The sequence below is a fragment of the Rhipicephalus microplus genome, chromosome X (genome assembly GCF_043290135.1).
Source record: "Rhipicephalus microplus isolate Deutch F79 chromosome X, USDA_Rmic, whole genome shotgun sequence".
NCBI classification, from domain to species: Eukaryota; Metazoa; Arthropoda; class Arachnida; order Ixodida; family Ixodidae; genus Rhipicephalus; species Rhipicephalus microplus.
The window spans coordinates 19,188,647-19,216,275 of NC_134710.1; the positions used below are offsets into that span (position 1 = coordinate 19,188,647).

Here is a 27,629-nt window from a genome sequence, read left to right on the forward strand (position 1 = left end):
CGTTATTAGGGTCCCCAATAAAAGGCCTTTCACGTGAAATGATAGTAATTTTAATAGAGTATTTGATGTCTACACGCCTTTAAGTCACCAAAACCGAAAATTCTTATTTTATGTTTAGTATTTTTGATGCTTTGCGCGTTCCCCGCTACTTCGTAAAATGCAAGTCAGTTTCCGTCTATTTATTTTTTTCATTCCGTTATCTGTTACTCTTTAGTCGCAGTTCGCGCTCACGAGGAGGTTCACTGTGTTTTTCCACGATAGATACTTGTTATTTGGTGGAGGATGCCAAGTGTTGTTACGGAAATACGACATTCCGAATATATGTAGGTACATATTAGAAATGCTTTCTCCGTACGCACTTTTAGTGCGGGAATTTCTATCGAGTCTTCATTTCTGACGTGGTTGCTCTCTCGACCGGTCTGACAGCCACTCTAACCGCCGTATTCACAGATGTTCCTCGACTCGACTTTCACCCTTCACTTGACAGTGTTGAGCACTGCGCTACAGCCCGGCTCTAAAATGACGCTGCGCTACTCAAAAATGGCAGAATATTATCGCTGATGTGCAGTTACTTGCCGTGCCTATAGAGACGGCGCACCCATCGGCTTTCTGAAGTGAAGGTGAAGCGTTGAGTGAAGAGACGTTCTAGAATACGGGGGTATGTGTTCCTTCCAGTAAATGGTGCAGTACTGCTGCGCTAGAACGAAAGGAATATTGAATGGAGAGATGGGTCAGCTTCACTTCGCCCGCATAGCTCAGAGGTCCTGGCCGCGGCGGGCCACGTCTTTACAGTAAGGAGTTTTCGATTGGAGGCCCCAAAAGTTTGTGGCCCCTAAGCCCTTTGCGTATGCACGTCTTGGGTCAAGCAGGAACGAAGAGTTTTCGAGTAGTGCCTGCGGCCCGTATTCGAGGTCACTTTTGTTTTGGCCCAGAGCCAAAGTGGGTGCCGTCACGTTGGTCCGGCCCAAAACTTTTGGGGCAGGCTTTGGGATTCCCGCTAACTTTGATAAATAGCGTTCCCCAACCCAGAAGCCCCAACCCTGTTTGGGCCTCGCGCGTGCACAGTGGCCTCGACGCTATTTATTTGGGGCCCCCAAAGTATTGGGGGCCCCTATTCGAAAACTCCCTAAAGCTTGTCTCGCGAGCTCTGTCGCTCTTTTGCCTGGGTGGGTGTGCCCGCTAATACATATATGTTGTGATCGCTGATTGGTCGTCCGTTTGGGATTGGATTAATAATAAAGCTTTAGGGAGAGGTAGCGAAAAAAATATGAATAACGCGGCACGCGCTGTAAACATAGCTTAGCGCTTTCCCGAGTGCATGCAGGGAAATGTGGCAGCAGCAGTGCGTCTATTTCTTCTCCCCTCACCTGCTGGCCCCAGCTCGAGGCGACGCGAGGGGGCGCCAGGCTGACGTTCGCCAGACCTTGTAAACACGCCTGGCTCGGCCAAATGATCGGGAGTGTGTCGCACGTGCGCCCATGCTGTGCCGCGCAGGCCGGGAGTCGCCCGTCTCTGGTTAGAAAGCAGGCGGCTGTATACATGCGAGCACAGCCATGATCCCGAACGAAGCACTCGTTCGTAATTCACACGGGAAATCGGCGAGCCCACTGGGAAGTGTGCGGTGCAAGGTAGTCGGACAAGCAAGTCGGCTGACTCGTCCGTGTGCTTTAGTGCCTCAGAATTAGCCTAACGTTACGTTGTTTGGTAAGATTTCAATGAATGTGTATTACGAAGGTAGATTGCCACTATCCCTCAAGAGGAAGGTATATAACAGCTGTATCTTGCCGGTACTTAGCTACGAAGCAGAAACCTGGAGACTTACAAAGAGGGTTCAGCTTAAATTGAGGACGACGCAGCGAGCAATGGAAAGAAAAATGGTAGGTGGAACTTTAAGAGACAAGAAGAGAGCAGAGTGGATTAGGGGACAAACGGGGGTTAAGGATATCATAGCTGAAATAAAGAAGAGGAAATGGGCATGGGCCGGGCATGTAGCACGTAGACAGGATAACCGCTGGTCATTAAGGGTAACTGACTGGATTCCCAGAGAAGGGAAGCGGGTTAGGGGGAGACAGAAGGTTAGGTGAGCAGATGAGATTAAGAAGTTTGCGGGTATAAATTGGCAGCAGCAAGCACAGGACGGGGTTAACTGGCGGAACATGGGAGAGGCCTTTGTCCTGCAGTGGACGTAGTCAGGCTCATGATGATGATGATGATGTATTACGAACCGGCTGCTGTAGCTCCCGAAGCAGTTAACAGGGTTGGAAGCCCCCTCTGTTTCATGGCTCTTCGGCACGAGTTCGCAGAGGATCGAACACCTAGGCTTCGCTTATACATGCTTTATCGTGTTCGCACATATCTCTACCCACTCACGTTGAGTGCAATTCAGGTCGCGGGATCCAATCCCGGCGGCTGCATTTCCGATGGGGGCGAAAATGATGTAGGCCCGTGTGCTCAGATTTGGGCGCGCGTTAAAGAACCCCAGGTGGTCGAAATTTCCGGAGCCTTCCACTACGGCGTCTCTCGTAATCACATGGGGGGTTTTGGGACGGTAAACGCCGCTTATCAATCAATCAACGCTGAGTGCTATTTATGCATTGGCGTAGCCAGAAGTGGTGTTGACTGTCCCTTCCTTATAGGCTTACTGATACTGGCTCACGCGCGGAAATACATAAAGGTCGGCTAGCTATATTACACTGCGCGCTTTTGTAAGATATGAGCTGCGTGCAAGAAAAAAAAAAAACTACATCGCGTTTGCCAACGCGGCGCGCAATATCCGTGTGCTCTAGGCTTGTCTTGAACACTTCCACGTGCATTGATTGATGTATGACAGGTGCGTTATCGCTTGCATTGATACACCGCCTCCAGTCTGTAGGTTTGGCGAAGGCTGTCTGCAGGGATCTGTGCAGAACCGATAAACGTTGGTGACTTGTTGAGCGCGTATGTGTCTAGATAAACAAAACGCGAAATTGCGCAGATTGTTTTTTTCTTTCGTCTAACGAAAGCTTCGGCAGTAGCAACCAAGTAGTTTAAAGTAATAATTGCTGGAGTGGAGGAGGCGGCCCTCAGGTGAAGCCGCGCGCCGCCATCTTGCCATGGGCAGAAAGCGCGCCTCCCGCAACTCAAGCGGCTGCGGCCGCACAGATGTTGCAGATGTTCGCCGGTGTTGTAGCGTCAGGACGTTGTAATGGATGCATAGTGCCTTTCGTAAGGCTACATAGGTCAAGCGAAAATGTGTTCCGGGACAATGTTTCAGTTGTTAGTATCATATCTCGAGCTTGATGAAAACTGTATGCCGGAACACATGCATGTTGATATAGCTCTCAGCCTGTCTTCACATATTTCACTGTCATTCTCTTTTTCCCAATGGGTTTCTTAAGGACCCGAATGTTCGAAGCACTTTGGGCCGTGCTGTTGAACACTTTTGCCATTAGATGTCGGCATGACGATAGTTATAGCGCGAGATCAAAACGACACAGAGACACGAAGGACACGAAGGTCCTTCTTGTCTTTGTGTCGTCGTTTTCTTCTCGCGCTATAACTATCGTCATGCCATACCCAACTAGCCCAAGCTGCCACACTTCTAAATTAGATGTCGGACTGACTGGTAGTGAAAATACAGCGATCACACATGTTAGAGGCACTACTTGCCGAATTGTTACAACCAGACTGGACTGTGGCCCGCAAGTGGTCCGGCTGGGCTAGACGCGTTTCTAAAACACCTGCAATGTCCTCTGATACGCATCCTTGTGCTTCTTGATACCACTAGAGTGGTAAACAAGTGGGAAAATAACGCACCGTTAACTATTGGTTGAAATTAAATAAACGTCTCCGAAATTTCGTTTTTGATTACTGGCAGAAGCGTAGCCAGAATAGCTCGCAGTGCACGACACGGGCGAAGTGAGTGCGCTGTGAACTATTATGGATCTAGAAAATAGAAACTTCACGCGCTCTCTGTCCTTCTATATCGCAGCTAATATGTCATTTAAACTATCCCAGCTTTCCGCTAAATCGCGCCAATTACAGTATAAGCGACGCGTCGTGCTGCCGATAAGTTGTATTCTGCATGCCGAGAAAGAAAGAAAGAAAAAAAAAAAGCTTGCTGACCTCGAAACGCACGTCGTATACTCCACGCTCATTTGAGCGACGCGTTTCCCAAAGATTTTCGTCTGAATGACGCCACTGTGGAGCGGCTTACGAGTCACTAGTATGAAGCGAGCTATTTATTGAACAGAATGTGCAATTGACGTGCGCGCTACATTTACAGTTGCCTTGAACTGAATAGACGCCAGCGGAGACGCCCATCGAAGTGTGCTCGGTACTCCACTTTTCTGCGCCACACGTTACTGCGGTACACCACCGTCCGCTTTTCTCGAGTCGCCATCTGTATTAGAGTGTGCTTAGTTGCCTCGGTGCCACAATGTTTACGTAGAAATCATCCGCAGCCCTTCGCGACAGAGCTTCTCTCACAGCCTCAGTAGTCACTTTGGCGCTTTAAAGAATACAAACCAACCTTTCTACACTGTCATTTTTTTTATAGGAGCCACGGAACTACAATTATGAAGCAGTTCGTGAAGTGTACGATGAATGCCAAGTCGTTGAGTTCTGCGACACATTCGGCCCTAAACAGAACAGGTGCGTCGGTTCTCGATGTCGCCACCTCGCGGAAGGCTGTTTGAGCGCGAAAAAAAAAAGCCTGGCTTTTCCGCGAGACTGCTCGTTCGCGCCTGCGACCGGTCCTGTGAGCAGAAAATGTGTGTCGGTGTGTTCTTTTTTTATGCGTCTCCTTCGTTTTTCCGTCCAGTCTTCTTCGATTGTACTAGGAGCGACTACGCATTGGCTGTGGCTGGCGGCTGCCGGTTTCCGCTTCCTCGTTTTCACGTTGCGTTATGGCTTGGTGCGCGTGAGGCTGCGCCCTCACAGCGCTCCTTCCTTTCGTTCCGTGTATTGTGTTCGAAGACGTAGTACGGGTTTCTTCTGTACTCGGTGTGAGTGTCGATCGAAGCCACGCACGATGATTGCTTCGACGTGCGTGGCTTAGCGGCGAATTATCGCGTAGTCTTAACGTACAGACGTGCTTACGTTGGTGCTTGCACCTTGGGCTGTTAAACGAATGTTTTCTTATATCTGAAGACGTCACTTTATGAGGTCAGGAAACGTCGAATGCAACCACCCAATCGTTTTCACGTCTAGTATACTATACGGTGGGACTCCACTAATGACAAATGACGTATGTACGATTCGGTTGTTACGAACCGGCATATTAAAGATGTGGTTGCACCGAAATGCATCAGTAAAATAGTGTATAAGGAGCCCCAGTTAAACCAGGTGGCGCTGCGTAACTTTGGGGTTACTGTATATGCTACCCTTATGCATCGTTGCTTGTCTGTCTTCCATACGCCGCTAGACACCTTGTATTCCGTAGATGCTGAGGCCCAGCCCATTTTTTTTTTTACTTCTTTACGCCGTGGCGGGAGCGAACTAGGCTGACACTATTATCGCCAATCACGTTTACATTTGACGGCGACTCGGCAGGGAGGCATGCCAATCGGCGACACTCTGGGCATGTCGCCTACAAACTAGGAGAATGCAGCTTCGCCGCATAGCTCTGGTTGCTAATCGGTTCTGCGCGCAACTCAGCTGCCTAAAGGTAGCATATGCGGCAACACAACGTAGAACCGGCGTATACTCTCTGGTATGGATAAATCCAACTCCGTTCGCTTCTGTCGTTCACGATCCTCTCTCGTATGTGGGCACCATAGCACGCCTACGCCGTTTCGACCGAACCACATGGAGCGTTTATTTTGGCGGCGTCTACGCTGTTGAAGTCAACGTCAACTTCTGCCCGTTTAGGATCACGGTAGTAGAAAAATGTGTGTCCAATATACGGAGCACCGCTGGCTCGCCGGCGAACCTCTCTAGCTTATGCTTGCCCGAGCTAGTTGGTTTCGCATCGCGAGGAGGGTTCCCGCCAACTAGTTGGACGAGGACGGGCCGCCGTTTCTGTCCTCGTGTCTTGAATCCTTATCGCTCTCCACAGCAGTCGTGAGCGGCGAAAGGGCTCAGAGATGCGCATCGCTGTTGGCGCTTGAGCACTTGCGATCGGCGCGGGTGATTTTGACAATATTCTATATCGACGGGTGTTTTTTTTTTTTTTTTTTTTTTGGTGTGTGTGGGGGGGGGGGGGGGGGGGCTTATTACCAGCAAGAGTACTTCGCGTAAAAAAAAAAAAAGAAGAGGGTTTCACATTATTGCAGGCAGCATTGTGCCCATAAGTGTTAATTAATTTTGATCGCCTGGTTATATACTCCGATTGTTCAAATATCGTTCAGCTCCCTAAAAAGAAAAAAAAAAAACGCAAATGTTCGCAGTTGCACTGATGCCTGATGGTGTGGTCTTATGTCGTCTGCTATAATTTTTGGGCACGCTAAGCCTTTGTTGCATTCCTTATTAATAGAGCATCGCCGTCACATGGAATTAAGCCACCCTTGTTTTAAAAAAGTCACTGATCTCGGCTTTGACGAAGATGTCGGTGCCCCTCCGGAAAGAGTAGTTTGACGCAGTCGACCCGGTTTAAGCGCGACGAAAATGCTTTCATGGCATCTTCAATTCTACTCCTGCGACACGGTTTATGTTCGTATTTCGAAGGAGCGAGGGTCCTCTATGTGCTTGTGTTTTCGATTTGCCTGCGTCCTTTCGAAAACGTTTATAGTAACCGTTCTGATGAATCGGCGCAGGTTTGCTTCGAAGCGCGCCCGCTCGCGCTCAGGAGCTTCCACCAATGCATTTTGATTGCTCTGGCATTTTGTATGTGCTTGCGGGCATATTGTGATGATCGTAGCTTTGTGACGTCATGGCAATCCATCCGTGGTATGCTTCAACGTGGCACGGCCGCTGCATGAGTTCACGCTTCTTCTTCTTCATCCAGCGGCCGTGAACGTGGGGGCAGTGTAAGTTTCGAAGCTGCGCCTCCCCGTCTCTGGCCCTTGTAACACGCAATGCGTCGCCGTATCCAATCGGTTGTCCTGTTTTCTCTCTCCCCTGCGAATTCGACTTCCCCGCGCGCTTGTCCCTTGCTTACGAAAGATAGGCTATGCGTTTTTCTTATAATTGTTTTTTAAGTTGCCGCGTCGAGACGTGGGTGTTGGTTTGAGAGCGGCTCTGGCGGATATATGTTGCATTGATAGCACTTCCGCATATCATGCTCCTACTGGAGAAAAAAGAAAAGAAAAAGAAGACTTTGAGGTGGGCGTCGGGAAGGGGACGCACGTGGGTGGAGCTTCATACCGGGTGTGTTTATCCGAGGCCCGTAGTTCGATTTTATGAGGGAGAATCGCACACAAAAAAAAAAAGAAAGACGACGCAGGAAATTCCGAGTGTGGTGCGGAAGACGCGACACCTGGAACCGAGAGCTGCTCCAATAGGAATTGCACCTTTCTGGATGGAGCTCTGTCCGACCTCTGCAGCCTCGTTGGTCTGCTACAGACCCCCCCCCCCCCCCCCCCCCAATGATCGAGACAAAATGAATGCTTTACGCATGTTTTTCATGGAGTACTGCTGGTACTGCGAATTTAAAGAAACACATGAGGCGTTGTGAACACTTTGAAAATAATGTTTCAGATCATTGGAAATAGTTTTATAGTTTGCACATTTAGCAGTGTTATCAGTTTTTACCCATTCGCGGCTAAGAAATTGGAAGAGACGGCGCGAGGCCCTATGTTGATTGCCCTCGAAGATATTAATGATATACATTCGCCCCTTATTAGCCTACGCACGTCTGCGTGACTGGACGGACGCCCACAAAGACGTCCTTTTTGCGTATCGAGTAATGAAATCGCCAAACTTGAACACTGCGTTTGTTTCGGCGCAATGTTTTTCAAACACTTCTGGTGGTTCTTGATGCATGAGGAGATGCAAATTAGGCGGAAATGTTTGTCTCTGCTGAGAGAAAAATCTAACGCTCGGTAGCCTCATTTCAACGATGCCACGTCCGACAAGTACGTTCATTTCGTTTTGCGAATCTACTTACTCGCTCTTGTCTTTCAAAGAGCTTATACAGCTAGATTGCCGTCATGTTGTCGCTTCACTGTATAGACCCTCCCGCCCATTTCACTTTCTGACCGGCGTGTTTCACGATCCAGCCTAATTACTCTGCCTGACCTGTCGGTGACCAGGAGGCAGTCGCTGGGTGCCCGGAAGTGCAAGTGGTTCCCAGCCGCGGAAGACGGTCCCGCTGAGAGACTCCATTTTCGCTCAAGCGCGCTCCTTTGTTCTCGACTGTCTTTCCTGGAGACTTCCGCTGCGCCTTCCTGCTTTCAACGCGTCACTTGACTGCGAGACGCTGCGCACGAACGACGCTTCTCGCTCAGTGCGTTCTTTGAACGCGTCACGTCGCGACAGTGGTCACTGAACGCGGTGCGGCGTCCGGCTCTCTTCCCGCCTGTGCGGTCTGAGTATCAAGGTTTCTATACTTTTGCCGCATGCCGGCGCGCATGTGCCGTCTCTCTTCATCCTGCCGCGAACTGGTCAAAAGGGCATGCAAACTAAAGTCAACACCCTGGAAGCCTGATGTCCCCATACCCCCCGCCCTCGCTTGAAGCCACATTGAGGATATTGGACTGCCGCCAGCTGTGAGCTGTTCTCTGAAGCTGCCTTATCGTCTAGTCCACATTATGGACCGTATGGCTTGATCACTTACCCTACGCTGCTGTATACCATTGCAATTAGGGCAGAAAACATGTTTCCCTATTTTAAAGAGCGCCATAGCGGATCTTCCGGTTGCCGCCACATGCGGGACTCGTGTGACCTGAACAGGAGTGTCGCGTATGACGTTAACTCATAGGTCGGCAAACTCGCTCATGAGTTGACCGATACCCTGATCGGGCCATGAGTCCAAGCGAGTCCAGTTGAGGAAAACGGGGTTGAGTCTGACTCCGAGTGAGCCGATAGCGCTAAATATATATTTTGGAGTAGTTCTTGGTAAATTCCACCTTTTATTGCCGAAGTTTATAAAGTCCTAACTACTCAACTTCTGCATTGCTTTCAGTCTTAACGCAGTTACGTTCACGTGCCACCTCAATATTAGGCAGAGAGGCGAACTGGGAGCGATGCCATGACCTCTCCCCGCAAACTCATGGAAAGTTCTTGATAAAAACATCTCGTGCGGGGGGGGGGGGGGGTATTTCACGAAAATACCCTTACTGGGATTACGGATAACTCGTACTTGAAGGTATCAGAAAAGCACATCGCAGAGCACCGGTTGTGTGAGATGTTGGCTCTTAAAAGCATTGACACCCATGATCGAAAAAAGGTTGTTTTACGTTCACGGACTCATGATTGCACTCACCCAAGCTCACTCGGACTAAAGTGAAGCCGTGAGTGACTCCGCCTGGGAAAATGTTGGTGAGTCTGAGTGACCGTGACGTAGCCAAGGGGAAGGTTCAAAATGTTTCGTGGGCGGGGCCAAGTGAGTCTGGGGAGCTGTTCTCGTGCTAATCGCTGTGTCCACTTGGTGGACATGTCCATTTCGGCCTCCACTGATAGGCTGGAGCCCGGCGAGCAGCGGGCTGCCTGTTTCTGGTCTTTCTTCCGCAACGTCATTTTGCCGCCGCCACGCACACGTCTCGACACAAATGAGAAAGACTGAATGCGCTTCGCCACAGCGAATGCTGCCTCCAGAGATCCGCTTCTGGATCCACATCTCGGAGGCTGCGAATGAACTCTTAATAAGATCACGTTAGACCTTGAATTAGGCCTAACGCGGTCGCCCGCCTCACGCACCTGAAAGGTCGGTACGCAAGTTCAGACTTGTCATGTTTGTGTACGAGTCATGTTACTGCAGATTTCGTTTACTTTCCTTCTCGTTAAAGTGGGCATATGCTGACGGGTTTGGTGCGTGGACGTGGTCGAGAGTGCCATGACGTCACGCCTCGCCGTATTTTTTTTTGCGTAACTGAACGCGCTCCGGCGAAGTGGACTCCGCCAGAATAGCCCCCGTGGTTGCGGACAATTAGTGAAGCCCTCTGGGCAGAATATATTTTTTGAGCCAGTCCGAGCTCGACCTTTTTGTCGACCTATTACCACCGCCTAATTTTTCACGAATGGGAATGGATCTGCCTGGTGTTGCTGAAGTATATTTTACCACGTGTCAGTGGTTGGCCCGTGACACTTAAGGGCCTGCAAATCTACGCCGTGCCGCTTCGCGGCATTCACTATTTTGCCACTAGCACTGCCGCCAGAACCAATGACGTCATGCGTGACGTTTATGCTCAGGTCACCGGATGGTGACCGGAAGCTTTTCAAGATTGCAAGCATTGTACCCCCCAAAAATTTCCGCTCATCTCATTTACCAGCTCCTAACTTCGAAACTGAGAGCAGGTTCTCAAGTTTTTTTTAAGGGTAATGAAATTCTCCCTTTAGTTTTTCAGATAAAGGCAACGTGCGTAAAGTTCAAAGGAATCTCTTGCAATATTTATGCAGTTAAAGAAACATTTATTTGAGTATATTTCGCCAAGTAAGGGAAGTGTAGAAAATGAGCGGGTTATTTTCTAATGCTCTTGGCCACCGATGCTACTGCGGCACATCGACGGATGAAACCGGATGTCCTCAAGGGTCTGCGTTTGTAAACAGTGACATGGAAACGCACAGGCTGAACTCGAGTTGTAAGGAGAGAGAACTGAGAATCGCACGTGGGTGCTCGTAATCGCATGTTCACAGCAGGCGCGTGCACCGTGCTCGTAAAAAGAGTGCCCAGCCTGTCATGTTTGTGTAGCTGACGTTGCTCGTGTTCTCCGTGCGCACGTGTTTCCCGGCTGGCGCGGTGAGGGACGTCGTCTTTTGATTGGGCTCTTTTTTTTTTTTTTCCGGTTGCAGGCGCGATGTGGGGCTGCTTTCTGCGAATGACGGGTGAGGGGGGGGGGGGTCGGTATTTGCGCGCTTTGGTTTCCAGCGAGACAGGAACTGGGGCTGGCAGATTTCGCCCGACTCGCGTTTGTGTGCGTGCGGGGGCCGCCTGTGCTGCTTCCATCTCTCTTTGCTGTGCCTTCACATTGCGGGGATCCCTTGAAACATTACGCAGCTGTCACGAGAAAGATTATTTCATGGCGATGACATTTGAAAGCTGTATGTCAATTCACTGTGCGCGATTAGAGTTCTCCGGGCGACTTGGCAGGTTTTCCACTAAGGCGCAATGTCAGGCACGAACAGTCGTGTGCCAACGAGGATAATAATAATAATAATAATAATAATAATAATAATAATAGTAATAATAATAATAATAATAATAATAATAAACATGATCTGCAATGTGCACGCCGCGAAGGTGGTTGACCAGCGAATCTGTATACCTGATTCGATAGAGCGATGTGACGTAGCTTTTTTTTTTTTTTCGTGGCGCTTGCGTCTTTTGGTGGCATTTTAGGCCTCGCGAAGTTTTGTGTTCACGCTTACGCTGATCCTCGTGGGTACAAACCACTGGGAGACCTGCCGAGACGAAGCACGACTCCGTTTTGTGTGTCCTCTGCGCGTGGGAACTGCATACGGCCAACTCTAAATGTATACGTTCTTTGTATCGTTCGAGCGCGCATTATCATTTATCGGATGCATTTTCTTATTGCATCGAATAGTTTCAGTCAACGGTGTGGTTCATTGATTGATATATGGAGTTTAACGTCCCGAAACCACCATACGATTATGAGAGACGCCGTAGCGGAGGGCTCCGCAAATTTCGACCACCTGGGGGTTCTTTAACGTGCACCCAAATCTGAGCACACGGGCCGCCTACACCATTTTCGCCTCCATCGGAAATGCAGCCGCCGCAGCCGGAATTCCATCCTGCGGGTCAGCAGACGAGTAGCTTAGCTACTTATAGACCACCGCGGCGGGGAGACCGTGAGGTTCATTGAGTACAGACATGGTAGACGCGCACATTTGCGAGTCCGCCTCTGTGGTGCAGTAGTTAAGGTGCTCGGCTGCTGACTAAAAGGTCGCGGGTTCGATTGAGGCCCGTCTACCGTTCAATGTCAGTGCACGTCGAAGAACACCAGATGGTCGAAATTTTTTGAGCCTTTCCACTCCGTCGTGGCTTAAAATCACAACGCGGTTATGGCTCAAGACTCCGTATGTTGTTAAATTTATTATTATTATTATTATTATTATTATTATTATTATTATTATTATTATTATTATTATTATTATTATTATTATTATTATTATTATTAGTGATAGTAGTGGTAGCAGTAGTATGTTGCTGATTTTTGTAGCTACCCGGGCATTTAAAAAAAGACAGTATAATTCAACCGAACATGCCTTTCAACGACAATATGCACTTTTCGTAACCATTCGTGGAATGGTCTAGGACGATTAAGAAATTCCAAGATCGTGCATGTTCAGCTTCGCTGTGAAATTTTGCGCGCTGCACGCCGCCTTATCTTCTGCGCAATGAACGTCTTCGCGGCTCGCGAGATTGGTGAACGACGTTGTACGCCTCCGGTGTTTTAAAACGACACTCCTCAGCCAGGATAGGACTGCTTCCGAGCGCGCTGGTGCGCCCGAGTCGGCATCTGTGGTATGGAGTTCGCTGACCTTCTGCGTCTGGCGAGCGTGATGTATGAGTGTATTTCCGTTCCTTTTGTACGTGACGCACTTCCCGGTGTGGGGTGGGGTTAGAGTTGTTAGCACGCAGCCCTCGTCAGGGTTTTAACCAATCTTGTGCGATCGTGCCTGCCTGCCGGCGGCTGTCTCGTATTCGTTTTAAAAAATGAGAACACATCACCCGCGCTGTTGGAATCGGGGAAAGCCAAGATATGAGCACCAATTGGCAGGCCGAGAGAGAGGGACCTCCTCCCATAGTGCCAAGCGGTCGCTGTAGCCTATGCATATTTCAGTGGTTATCATTCCTTCCGTCAGTCAGCTGTCCAAGTGAAAGGTGCATTCGTCATTGGAATAATAAATAGTAGGAAGGTTAAAAATAACGTTTGCGGGCATTGCGGGCGTCATATGAGTTTTAAAGTACCGGTTGCCCCCCCCCCCCCCTCCAAGGGAAAAATCTAGGGCCTTTAGCCCTCCCCGCAAACCCAATGCACGGAAGCTACACATAGCCTCGAAACAAGCGGTGTGGTCGCTGCCACTGCGCATGCGTTGTAACGCGAGCTGTCGTTCGCGCTTGCGGTCCGCTCGCAGAGAATCCGATATAGCGGGCGGCGCGTGCGGCCAGCAAAGCGTGTTGTCAAGGCTATGTGTGGCTTCCGTGCGTTATCGGGTGGGCCTAATGTCCCTAGATTTTTTCCCTGGTGGGGGGGGGGGGGGGAGCGAACGCTCTTCTAAAACTCGTATGGCGCCCGCAACGCCTGCGAACGCTATTTTAAGCTTCCCTAATAAATGTGCTATATGCTCGACCCCGTAAAGCGCCCCACAGTGCGATAAGAAAAGCGCAGCGACGAGTGGGTCCCGTTTTCTGACCACCGCGGGAGGACCGACGCGGAACACTGAAGCACAAAAATAGACAGAACAGTACAGGCGTCATGTCAAGTTTTTTTAACTATAGTTCACTATCCTATTGATATGAGACGCAGCCGAAGGGTTCTCATAAGGAGCTGGATAGCAGGACGGGTAAAGTGTTGATTCCGTGCCTTATCGCTAAACACTATTGGTGCTGGGCAGTCGGAATGCGATAATCGGACGGCGTGGAGGTCGGCGCTTTTTTTGTCTCATGAGGGGGGATATCCCATGATAGCGGAAACAGTCCTGCTCCTTTATCGCTGCAGCATTCCATGGCTGTCAGCCACTGTTCGCAACAGAAGTTCTGGTAGGTGTTCTGCATTTCTGCATTCATTAAAGGAGCCCTGCAGCACTGTCCAGGTTATCTTCTAAGGGATTCATTGAAATAGTTTATTGACTCACGAATGGACTGCGGCATTTTAATTTTTTTTTTTTTTAGAATTCGTCCAGTAGCAACGGAGTTCGAGGGATTTGCAGCTATATACGCTCTCTCTAGTCACGACCAACGCGCTGGAAGCTAAGGTCGGAGAGATGGGAAGGGGGCAAAAGGAGTTACGTCAGGCGCGCGTCATTTGCTTGAGCATTTTTGTTTCTTCGAGTGCGTGGTTTACGTACAGTGAGATCGCGAGCGAGGGCGCAGACGCCTCGCGCCATCCACGGTGTCTATGCAGCTCAGGATGCTCAAATCACCCAAATGGCCGTAAGGTGTCTATGCAGCTCAGGATGCTCAAATCACCCAAATGGCCGTGGACTTCGGCTTTATGGCATCATTTGCTCAGAGAAGACGGAATTATTTACAGCTGACTCGGAGAATCGCTTCTGAAACTCCCAAGCCACGTGTCGCGCTATAATGTTTGGCTCACATGCTCTCAGGAGCGGTCTTTCTTGACCATGCTTTAAAAGTGTTGCACGGCTGCTTGAACAAACGTGGGCCCTGTATGCTATAATCGCCTGCACCGACTGCACACCCGCGAATATATATATGTCGGGCGATATAACTCGCTAGCTTTGGACGCATTTCGGTGTTGCCACCGAAATTGGCCCGATTTCGTTACTCTGCTGCCGGTGTCCGCTTTTCGGAAATCTCAAGGCGACAAGGCACGCATTGCAGTAATGGCTTCTGTCCCTGTTTGACTCGACTGCCTGTTCCCACCAATTAAGAAGATAACTTTTTAATTACTTCCGTAACTGAATGTATTAATCAATGTCTGCTGTCACAGGAAATGTACTCGTAAAGGCAGCGCACGGATATGTTTGTTTTTGAATAATTTCGGGAAAGCGGCCGTGCCGAGGCTGTCCCAAACATGTCGCTCTTCTGAGCTGGAAATTAGAGATTAGAACAGGAAAACTTGCCACATACTGACGGAAACGCTTCATTTCCAACTGGACTGGGAAGTTTTAAATTCTTGCAAGGAGAACTTTTCCATTTCCAGCTGAAAAGAACTTCTTGTTTCATAATCCAGCTGGAAATGAAAACTTTTTCACTTGTTTTTTTTTTCTTCTTCTTCTCCGTGTCCATCCCGTGTAAGTCTCAGGGAGCCCGATCAAAACTGATGACGTTGCAATACTCGCAGGTTAAAAAGCAGAAAGTTATGTCTAAGTGATGCTCGTCTGCAGTGGCTACAGTAGGCTTCATATCGGCGTAATTTTTTGACACACGCATTTCTACCAGAGCCAACATTAGCCTTCGTGGCCAGATGTTCAGCTTTCGGTGATGCCGTGAACGCGTACACTGTTCCGTATACATATACTGTGCGTTGTTAGTAAAACAGGCTCGCATGCAGCGGTGGATCTAGCCACTCATTCTGTTTGTGGGGCGGTCGCTTGTTGTGAAACCGGAGGGAGGGAGATGATCCTGACTTTTGTTGTCATTAGTTACTATCATCACAAAAACCCCATCACAACATAAATTCTGAGAATCGTGTATTGGCACTCATAAATACTGTGTTTAACCAAGAAAAACGAGCCCTTGAATTTCCACTTCTTTCCTTCGAGCATGATGCTGTTAATTTGGGCTCACAGTGGTACGGTTTGTCTTAATCGGTGACAGGAAGGCACTCAAGGGAGGAGGTGCTGACAGGCTCTCTGGAAAGGGAGGGGGTGATCGCCTCTGAATCCGCATCTGCCGGCGTCACCGTTAGGTGTTTGACCTTATCATTCTGCGCTTAATCGAGCTTCAACACTCAATTCAAATACGCGTTATGCTGCATTTGTGACTGATGCTGTACAAATGACACCTATGTTGCCTATATGGTAACAGTCAAACCACGACCTCCTCTATAAAATTACGGCCTGCTCTTGCTTCTGCACCCCTTGTTGCCAGATTTGCTTTGAAATGAAAATCGAGGCTTTGATGGATGCCCATCCGTTCGGGAAGAATAATTGAATAAAAATGGGAAAGCGCCGACTACAACAGAATAAAAAGAAATGTAATGACGTTTCGGCACCCAGAACGGCAGCCTTCAACAAGGCTCCCGTTCATTGCATTTTTTTTTATTCCCTTGTGGTCGGCGTTTTCGTCTTTTTATTCAAATTAGCTCTTGCTTGTTTAGTTTTTTTTTAATTATCCAAAGTGCCGCAGCACACTAGGGCGCCACAACTTACCCCCACCGCTGCAGCTGCCAAACTGCTTTTCTGCGGGTTCGTGCAGGCGTCCACTTTAACATGGGAAGGTTAGCGCTTGTCACCTGTAGAAGTTGGTTATATCTGAAAAATTCTGTCCAACTTTATAAGCAGTGTTTACAGGAGTGTTTTGCTTTGAGCGGGGCTGAATTTTAGTACTACTAGTACATTAGATGTGATGCTGATGGGCACTTGGTGAAGCGTGAAGCGTGTGGTGCTTGGTAGTTAGCGCATCTAGATAAATTGCTTCTCGCAAGTAACAACACTTTCGTTTCAGGTCAGATTTTCCATTACTAGCATCCAAACATTGCTTCAAAAGCAATGTTTGAACTGGATTATTTACAGCTGGCGCTTCAGTGTTCTATTGATTCTGGAAAGAAAACACGAGCTTACTTTATTCGTTTCCTCCCATTGTAAATTGTGAATACAAAAATGTTTTTGAGTGTGAGACGTGTGTGTAAATTCCAGGTTTCGTGACTGAGCAAGTAATTTTATGCACATTCATTGTGGTCATAAGGGACTTGTTTATCTGAGGTTGAATTCTAGCATCAGAGTGAAGAAGGCACAGCCAGGGGGTGCCACACAAGGCCCCCCCCCCCCCCCAATTTTTATCGCCGTGGCACCCAGAACGCAAAATGACCATTGGCTTGACCGGCCCCCACTTCAGATCAAAAAGATGCCCCTCCACCACGCCGAAAAAAAAAAAAAATGTCTGTCTACGCTCCTGCTTGCCAAGAGGCTTTCGCTGTGTGTCAATTAATACACCACACCTTGCATAACATGCATGATGTAAATGAAATAATTGCTTGCATCAGGAATTGTGCATTAACTATTGGTTGGAAGTACCATGTGGGTTTAAGCTAAACGCTCCTGGAATAGAACAGGGACCATTCAAATGATTTAGCTCGTAAAAGTTCATGCATTAGGCTATAAATTATACTCGAGTTTCTAGAAAACATTATTCTCATAGGGGAAATAGAGCATTATGAAATGCTCATGGGGTCAAGTCGTGGCGCCACCTAGCGGCTTTTTTTGGTCCCTACGCGCCAATACGCCTCCGTAGGCGCTAATGAGCAGGTCGTTGTGACTCGTGAGTCAAACTGTGTTCAAATGTCTTTGTCAGTACTAGAAAACCTGTCTGGCAGTCGACCCACAGGTCGCGAGATCGAATCCCGGCTGCGGCGGCTGTATTTTCGATGGTATCGCAAATGCTTTAGCCCCGTGCGCTCAGTCCGGAGCCCTCCACTACGGATTCTCTCATAATCGTATGGTGGTTTTGGGACATTAAACCCCACATATTGTTATTTTTTTCGTGAGGCTGTTCTTCCTGCTAATGTTTACTCTGTGACAGTGCTGCATGTATTCCCGTTTCACAAAGTTTCGTAGTATATGTGGGCTACATGCGTTGGCTACAAATTATAAACACGTGACCTCTTGATCGATAGCCGACAAGTGACCGACAAGTGAGCAAACGCGGTTGTCGTGCCGCCGCTGTATGTGCTTTAAGTTTTGCACAGAACAGTACTTTGGGGCTGTAATTTATCAGTGGCGGGGTCAGTGACATGCATTATTGCTTCATACTTTGACTTTGATGCTAATGGAGAACTGATGCTAATGGAGGAATACTAGCTAATTGAAGCTAATCAATGCATTCGAGCGCTGTGAATGTTTGCTTACTGCCAACCATCCACCAACGTTACTAAGTTACATTGGTTGCTGCAACCGAATAAATCTGTGTTATCGAAATAGAATATGTTGATTCGCGTGAATTAAGAGAAACAGGGGACGTCTTTTTTAAGTAGCCACCATCTCTGCTGAAATGCAGGTGCAGATCTAATGTGATGCTTGCGCGTAATTTGCGCACAGTATACATTGTAAATGCAGCACAAAAGCACTGGTGATTGAATTGATATCTTTGTTCTGTGCAGGTGACATAACACAGAAGGGCTATGAAAAGAAGCGTGCCCGGCTTTTAGCTCCATATCTTGCATCACACCCTACAGGTAAGAAAACAGTTGTGCTGTTGAGTTGTTGTACGTGTGGAAAATGTTGAACTTTGGTCAGCGTTGCATTGGCTCCTTTTTGCTTGAAGTTGCTGTAGTGGTTGCTCTTACATAATGTATGTGTGTAAGTAATCGAGAGCGGTCAACAGTAGGCCGTGATGTTACAAACGTACATCTCGTGAAATATCGCTGCAAACTTACGAAACATTCGGCTGGACACTATTATTGCAACAATGCGGAGCTAACTCTTGATTCATGCCCGAGAAAGCGTGTCCGAATCGAACGTGCAGCTGCTCACCAGAGCATTCGGAGGCATGAAGAAGAATAAACACGTCACTGCATCTTGATGCAAGTGAACAAGGTGCAGCGGCTGATGCCACGCGTGAACGAAAGCGGCAGTAGCCAGGTTGCTGCGGTGCGACCACGTCACACCTCGTGCTTGGAGTTCAGAGTGGCTTAGAGCGGACTGACCTAGTGCGCGGTGCTCTGGAAGAACCACGACCTCCTCTGGAGGTCATGGGAAAAACTTGCTTTATGTGTTCAGAGCGCTCGATTTTGACCAACCGATTGTGATGTTGCAAGGAACGCTCTGGGGCGTTCTGGAATGCGCTTTTTTTTTTTACAGAAAAATTGCGTGAAGCATCAAAATTTTTATTCCAGTTCTTGCCCCGTAGTAACTCCTTTTTCTTTCTTTTTTTTTCATGGGCATTTAAAATAATCTGACGTTTTAGCATTTCTAGCATAGGCATGCACGGAGTTCTTCATTGGGAGGGGGGAGGCTCTCCCTACCTTTCAGCCTCTAGGTGAAAGGGCAATAAACATCTCCTGGAATGTATCTTCAGTGGCCCTTCTGGCTGCCATTATTTTAACCATGCAAAAAATGGTGGGACAGGCTGGACAGTGAATGTATGGGTTAGATTTGGAGCCCACTCGCTCCCTTGTATGAGTTTTATGGGAAAGGGAGGGTGGCTCCCTTGTATGAGTTTTATGGGAAAGGGAGGGTAAGAGGCGCCACCCACTCACCCTTCTGTGCACACACCCATCGTTTCTTGATAAGTAAATATTGCTGGCAATCTTTTAGAAAAATACTGGTCTGCACACTTGAACTTTATGTTTTGCCATTTGAGCTAGTTGGAGAGGACATGACCTCTTCTCTCCTCCTCAGCTCATCTGCACAGACCAACTAGCCCAAATAGCCATTCTTCTTCAATGCACAGACCAAGTCTTTATAGCTATGATAGTGGGGAAGTGTCAAGTAGTTTTATTTGAGTGACTATCAAGTGTAGTACCCTTTATGTAAAGCGATGAAGAAACTCGCAGGAGTGGTAACATTTTTCTCCTCTAAAGTAGTTTTGCTGCAGAAGTTGTTTGGGCAGTTGGCATGAATGCAGACCATTTGAGTTATGAAACGACGCAAAAACACATTTGATAAAAAGATTCCTTTTGGGTTTGTCTGAATTTGAGGAAAAATGACAGCCAACCAGCTGGGTTGATATGCCATTCAGTGTGCATATTTGTGTGTGCATGTGTGCTCAAGGCTATATAGTTGCATAATTTACCTTTCCGGAAAGAGCTTCTCATTGCTTTTGCTCAATTTCATGCTTTGGGTATTTAGCAAATTGACACTTATAGTGCCTTTACTGCACATTACAAAGCCCAAAAACGCTTGAATGTAGATCGTGTAGTGTGTCAGTTGTTCTCTAAGGGCAATGCACTTTTAAAAAATATATTTCAGTTTGTGTATTCTTGGTAGCCTGCCACATCTTCTAGTTCATATTATAAAGAAGAAGACCAACTTCAATCTTTTTTTAATTTACCCGAACTGGTCTTCTCATTAGGCTGAGTTTGAACTCTTAAAACATTTGCTGTAATCTTTTTGCATTTTTAAAACTTGAAGCAAAATCTAGTCAGCCACTGCACCAGATATTCAATTCTAGAATTGTTGATGCAGCAGCAGCACTTCCATTTTGTAAGTAGAGGTGTGCTCTGTAAGATCCATAGCTATTTCAAGGCCAAGATAGCTTGCGGTATTGATTCCCATGAACATTCATATATCATCTGCAAAATATCAACAGCGAATATAGCTTGCAAGCTATTTTAAAGTAATCTTGAAAAAAGTGTGAGCGCTCGACTCCATCGCGCCATTGACACCCTTGAAGGGGACCTTTTGGGGACCCCCTACTATCCTCAAGTCACCGCTCTGCAGTCAAGAAAACAAGTTATGATGGCGTCATAGCCGCAATTTTTCTTTCGCCGCATTTGTTCCCGCAGCTTATACTTGTCGGTGGCTGGTTGCGAGTGTGTGGCCGTGGCACACACTTTGAAAGTGTTTGTTGTGTTTGGCGACACTGTAGTCCCGTTTCCTATTCGAAAGCAATTCTTGATGCGGACTGTACGGCATTGTGTCGCAGTTCTGTGTGCTGATGTGGCTAAGAGCTGCACACACTAGGTGGCGATAGTTGCACTCTGTTGTTTCTAGTTTTTGGAGCTCTCTCAAACCGGAACTGAAACTGGTCGATAATGAGAGGCCTGCAATTACTAATCTGTCGCATGCTGCAGTAAACAATATGTCGTGTTATGACTAGCAGGCCTCCAGCAACACATTGCAGCAGAAAAACTCGAGGCCAAAGTTTTTGTGTCAGTACCCTTTTAACAAAATAAGGTCCATGTTTACCAGCGGACTTCTGGTAGGAAGGAAAGTTGTACAAGTAAGATTATCACTCAATTAAAAAACTGTTTCTAACTTCTATGATCTCCACTTAGGAATTCTGCTTAGCAAAGCTTAAATAAACAGTAGTCACCTTAGAAGGGAGCATCAACCTTGTACATCCAACATTTTAGTCTAGGGAAGAAAAAATTAATACAAAAAAAGGGAAAAGACTCGTTGTTAGCTATTGCCAACTAGACCGTCAGCAAACATTATTAAACCTATTACACTTGGTGACATAGGTCATTGAAAGTTCATGTTCATGTTCATAGGTCATGTTCAGTAATTCAAGGTGTACACACATAATTGATCACATCCATCAAGGATTTGGTTGTGTACTGAGGACATAAATTTGTCAAACGTAAGGAAAGTTTGAAGTGCTTCCGCCCCCCTCCCCCTGCCTGTAATGTTTTTTTATAATGGAAAGCTACTCATCATGCATAAGTTAAAGGACAATATTGGAAGTGGTTCTGCTTACTAGAGAAATGGAACCCTGCATAAGGATAAACAGCAAATTATGTACACAATACAAAAATGCATACTTTCTAGATTTTGTAGTGTAAATAAATTAATGAAATCCCAAACTCGGGAAAGGATTCGCAGCTTCACATTGTGTTACTTTTACCAAATGTTTCATTCATTCTAAATTAGAAACATGACGTGCTTTACATTGTTTTTGGTGTGTACATAGAGAGTGGCTGAGAACAGTTCTAGACTGCTAGGTTGCAGGGTCCCTCACCAGGCATAAATTCACATTTTCATTATACACTTTGAGTTGTAAGTCCACATTTGCAGAACTTTTTCTTTCATAATTGGTTGATTGCTGCAGGAGTTTGGAAAAGTTGATGCCATTCCACTGGTAGCAAAAAGGAAGTTGAGCAGAAATAGTTGCCATTTTGCTGGGCAAGCAATACTCTTCCTTCCTAGTGTGTGAACCAAGGGAGCATGTCGTGCTCCATGATTTTTTCTTCTCTTTCTGTTTTGCTTTTGCCAGACATCTTCAGTGGTGGCACTGCATGCTGTGCACTGCAGCATGGTCAATGATATTCGAGACAGTGTTATGTAGGGCACATGTGTGTGCACATTTCACTTTCTCCCAAGCCTCTGCTCCCTTTGAAGGAAAGGTGTGCAGCCCTCTGTTTTAAATTTTGAGTGTTTTCACACCATGCAGCTGTTCTATACTTTTAGCTTTTAGCTGTCTTAATTGCCACTGAGCAATCTTGTTGCAAACAAGCAATCAAGCTTGTTTGTTTGTATCGGTCAACTCTAGCAAGGATGCCCTTTAAGCGGTCTGTATATGATAAGCACTCCTAAATGACATTTTTGCAAAACCTCAAAAACGTGCATTTTAGTTAAACTACTTTCCATACAGTTTCTGTCAGATAGGAAAAAAATTAAATAATAAAATTTCTCCTGTGGTAGGTTTGCATGTGCCCAATTGAGTATAAAGCCAGCATCAAATAATTTTAAATGCAGAGCATTTCATAGTTGCACAAGGTCGCGGATCTGGCGTTTGCGGCGCCGTCCACCCCGCCACTGCGCATCCTCGCGTCTCATGCCAACTGTCGCCCCCACCCCTCCCCCTCTCTCGCCTTGCAAGGCTTACCCAGGCAGCGTCTGCTAGTAAAATACTTACTGCTCACACTGCACAACCATTCACTGGCCACCTCGTATATGTAGATACTAGATCGCGCGTTCAGAATTCGGTCATCATCATCATCATCATCATCAGCCTGACTACGTCCACTGCAGGACAAAGGCCTCGCCCATGTTCCGCCAGTTAACCCGGTCCTGTGCTTGCTGCTGCCAATTTATACCCGCAAACTTCTTAATCTCATCTGCCCACCTAATCTTCTGTCTCCCCCTAACTCGCTTCCCTTCTCTGGGAATCCAGTCAGTTACCCTTAATGACCAGCGGTTATCCTGTCTACGCGCTACATGCCCTGCCCATGTCCATTTCTTCTTCTTGATTTCAGCTATGATATCCTTAACCCCCGTTTGTTCCCTAATCCATTCTGCTCTCTTCTTGTCTCTTAAGGTTACACCTACCATTTTTCTTTCCATTGCTCGCTGCGTCGTCCTCAATTTAAGCTGAACCCTCTTTGTAAGTCTCCAGGTTTCTGCTCCGTAGCTAAGTACCGGCAAGATACAACTGTTATATACCTTCCTCTTGAGAGATAGTGGCAATCTACCTGTCATAATTTTAGAGTGCTTGCCGAATGTGCTCCACCCCATTCTTATTCTTCTAGTTACTTCAATCTCGTGGTTCGGCTCTGCGGTTATTACCTGCCCTAAGTAGACATAGTCTTTTACAACTTCAAGAGCACTATTACCTATCTCGAAGCGCTGCTCCTTGCCGAGGTTGTTGTACATTACTTTCGTTTTCTGCAGATTAATTTTAAGACCCACCTTTCTGCTCTCCTTGTCTAACTCCGTAATCATGAGTTGCAATTCGTCCCCTGAGTTACTCAGCAATGCAATGTCATCGGCGAAGCACAGGTTACTAAGGTATTCTCCATTGACTCTTATTCCTAACTGTTCCCATTCTAGGCTTCTGAAAACCTCCTGTAAGCATGCGGTAAATAGTATTGGGGAAATTGTGTCCCCCTGCCTTACACCCTTCTTGATTGGTATTCTGTTGCTTTCTTTATGAAGCACTATGGTAGCAGTTGATCCCCTGTAGATTTCTTCCAGAATGTTTATATATGCTTCATCTACGCCCTGATTCCGCAGTGTTTGCATGACGGCTGATATTTCTGCTGAATCAAACGCCTTCTCGTAATCTATGAAGGCTATGTATAGTGGTTGGTTATACTCTGAGCATTTCTCTATTACCTGATTGATAGTATGAATGTGGTCAATTGTTGAGTAGCCTGTTCGAAATCCTGCTTGTTCCTTTGGTTGATTGAATTCTAATGTTTTCTTTACTCTGTTAGCAATTACCTTTGTAAATAGCTTGTATACTACAGAGAGCAAGCTGATCGGCCTGTAATTCTTCAAGTCCTTGTCATCTCCTTTCTTATGTATTAAGATGATGTTAGCGTTCTTCCAAGACTCTGGTACTCTTCCCGTCGGGAAACACCTCGTAAACAGGGTGGCTAGTTTTTCTAGCACAATCTGTCCTCCATCTTTCAGCAGATCTGATGTTACCTGATCCTCACCAGCAGCTTTGCCTCTTTGCATGCTCTCCAAAGACTTTCTGACTTCTTCTATCATTACTGGTGGGGTGTAATCTGGGTTACTGCTAGTTCTTATAGTATTAAGGTCGTGGTTGTCTCGGCTACTGTACAGATCTCTGTAAAACTCCTCCGCTATTTTAACTATCCTATCCATATTGGTAGTTATTTTGCCTTCTTTGTCCCTTAGTGCATACATACGACTTTTGCCTATCCCAAGTTTCCTGTTCAATGCTTTGACACTTCCTCCGTTTTTCAGAGCGTGTTCCATTCTCTCCATGTTATACCTTCTTACATCGCATACCTTACGTCTATTAATCAACTTCGAAAGCTCTGCCAGTTCTATTTTGTCTGTTGTACTTGACACTTTCATGATTTGACACTTCTTAATTAGGTTCTTCGTTTCCTGAGAAAGCTTGCCAGTGTCCTGTCTTACTACCCTGCCTCCAACTTCTACTGCACACTCCGTAATGATACTCGTCAGATTATCATTCATTGTATCTACGCTAAGGTTGGTTTCCTCACTAAGAGCCGAGTACCTGTTCTGCAGCGACACTATGAATTCCTGTACTTTCCCTCTCAGTGCTAGCTGATTGATTGGCTTCTTGCGTATCAGTTTCTGTCGTTCCTTCTTCAAGTCTAGGCGAATTCGAGACCGTACCATTCTATGGTCACTGCATCGTACCTGGCCAATCACTTCCACATCCTGCACGATTCCAGGGTGTGCACTCATTATAAAGTCTATTTCGTTCTTATTTTCGCCATTAGGGCTCCTCCATGTCCACTTGCGGTTTTCTCGTTTTCGGTAGAAGGTATTCAAAATCCGTAAATTATTGCATTCTGCGAATTCTACTAGTAGCTCTCCTCTGGCGTTTCTAGTACCGATGCCATAATCTCCTACTGCCTGGTCTCCAGCCTGCTTCTTCCCTACCTTTGCATTAAAGTCGCCCATCACTATAGTATACTGTGTTTTTACTTTACTCATTGCCGATTCCACGTCTTCATAGAAGCTTTCAACTGAAGCGTCATCTTGGCTGGATGTAGGCGCGTAAGCCTGTACTACCTTCATCTTGTATCTTTTATTCAGTTTAATTACGGTACCTACCACCCTTTCATTAATGCTATAGTATTCCTCTATGTTGCCAGCTATGTTTCTGTGAATTAGGAACCCCACTCCCAGTTCTCTTCTGTCTGCCAAGCCCCTGTAGCAAAGGACGTGCCCATTCTGTATCACCGTATAGGCCTCATCTGTCCTCCTAACCTCACTGAGCCCTATTATATCCCATTTAACACTCTCTAGCTCCTCGAATAGTACAGCTAGACTTCCCTTCGGTCAAGGGCATCTTTACTTGGCTGTCGCTTGACTTGACGTTTTGCTTGACTCGAGTAGATGCGATGGAAGCAGCGGTACCTTCAACCAATAGTGGGGCACAACCCAACATCAGCGTTCCACCACTCATTCAAGGCAATGCTTCTCCTTCATTCAATAAATAATAATAATGATGATGAGATAACAAATAAGCACTCCCAAACCATACCCATTTACGCAACATTCATACAATACTCCCAGCACTCTACGGCGCATTTACTGGAGTCCCCCCCCCGTGGGAAGATGCGTGCTGCTTTTTCTTTTTAATTTTCACTTGTAATTAATATTGTTAACTGGACTTGCTTCTGCTGTATTACTTGGAAATAGCTAGCAGAATTTTCTTCTCTGTGACCAAAAATCAGATGAGGAAAACTTCATTAACTTGAAAATTAAGAGAAGCCTCTGTACGAAGATGTGCATTGCTGCTTGAACGTCATGTGTGTTGTGGGTAAAAAAATAAATATTTCAGATTTAATTTTAAAAAATGTCAGATAGCTGGGTACAACATACTGTGCTTTGTCTGGGTTTTTATTATTACATGAATTGTTCAAATTGTTGTATTTCAGTTGTAGATATAAAAAGGAGCTCTTTGAGGATGCTGAAGTCAGCAGGTTTTTTTTTTCTATTCTCTAATTTCTGATTCAAGTTTTCTTGTTTTGTTTTGTTAATATGATGCACTGCCTGTTTTGTTAATATGATGCACTGCCTGTCGTTTGGCTGTGTAGAAAAAAATGTCATGATTGAAGCAACTTCTTCCTCAAGCCCTCACTGCCTTCCTTATATCACGGCACCCATAGCAACATATTTTTTTGTGTGAAGTAATTCTTGGTTTTTCCATTTAGGCCAAGAAAGACACATTGCAAACTGCAGATGCTTCTTTCTTGAGCTTTGTGCTGTGTGCACAGCTTCATCGCTATGCTTTGCCAATCCAGCATTCCACCATTCATCTCCATGCCTGCTCTCTTTCCATGTATGGCCTTATGGTTCTGGACTAACCGTCCTATCGGCCCCAGAATACGTTAATGTTGTCGTGTTTGCAGCTTACATGCTATTTAGAGCCACGCGAAGAAAGTATTTTGTGTGATGCCCCACTGAACTTTTTTTGGGAAGGGCTGGCAGTATCAACCCAGTGGTCACCTGTGGCAGCCCTTTCATAGCATTTTGCCATCCCATCTGCCACAAGAGCCGTGCATTGCATAGTGTCTCGCTTTTTCCTTCTGCAATGCATTTCTCAATGCGGCTCTCTTGATGGCCATTGTCCTTTCAGCTCTGCCCACAGGCTCTGCTAGTCCTTCCACACGAGCCAAGAGAAGAGCTCAGCGTAGGCTTACACGTAATGAGAGCAGGTATCATTCAGGTAGGTCCCCGCCCCATCATCCACTTCTTAAAGAATGTTTCATGGCCATTGTTGGTGGCCACAGATAGAAGCAGTGTCAATTTATACTACTAGAGGACACAAATTATGCATTCCAGTTGATAAAAATTTCAAAGTGCAGCTACTGGTCATCAGGTACTCTTTTTATCAGATGTTACATTTATGAAAATTGACTCGTACTTGCATGACTGATGCTGGCACTGTCCTGCGAGCACCTATGGTTTCACCTTGCCTTTGCTATGGCTGTGCCTGCCCACGACGCCGCTGCGAAAACAAAAATCTTTCTTTTTTTTTTCCCCAACTACCGAGTGTATTCACATGAACGATGCTTCATGCACGGCCTTGTCCTTCAAACAGCTCTAGCATGTTGTTGAGTGGCGATTTGTGTATTGAGACAACGTGCCTGTCATTGCATAGTTGTTTAATCATTTGCTTAGCACATTGATGCCAAAAAATGCAAGCGTCAACATAGCTTTCAGTGGTGAGTCGGCTGCATTCGCGCATCGCCTTAGCTCATTGAGTGGCTCTAAAGGTACAGAATATTTGCTTTACTTTATTTTTTCCTCATGAGGCTGCATCCACTTGGGGGAGCCGTTCTTAATATCGCATTTTTCTTTTATTTAGTGCGCACAATCTCTATAGGATATAATGTAAATGTAAATAAGTTGTGTAAGATGTTCACTCATTCAAACTACCGAGTAGAGAAGCTGACTGTGGCAATTGATGCTTGAGTGAGGCCTTTGAAGGTTACTGTTCATTTCAGCATGTTCACCCAGAGTTTGTGGCAGGTAACATTATTGTCTAATTTGTTGTTCTGCTCTATTTTTTTTTTACTTGTGTAAGGCCACATATTTTAGCTTACATTGTTTATCCAGACGATAGT

At 46.5% G+C, this 27,629-nt stretch overlaps 1 protein-coding gene across 5 annotated transcripts in view; it reads left to right on the forward strand.

Moving 5' to 3' along the window:
• LOC119175688 (disco-interacting protein 2) overlaps nucleotides 1-27,629 on the forward strand; it is a gene marked incomplete at its 3' end in the record, with an annotated part of 148,937 nt that overhangs the window by 28,239 nt on the left and 93,069 nt on the right. For 4 of the 5 annotated variants that reach the window (XM_075881900.1, XM_075881899.1, XM_037426629.2 and 1 more), the window contains 2 exon segments: nucleotides 18,045-18,119; nucleotides 26,639-26,728. In XM_075881900.1, coding sequence (XP_075738015.1) covers nucleotides 18,045-18,119; nucleotides 26,639-26,728 — 165 coding nt within the window. 5 annotated transcript variants of the gene reach the window in all.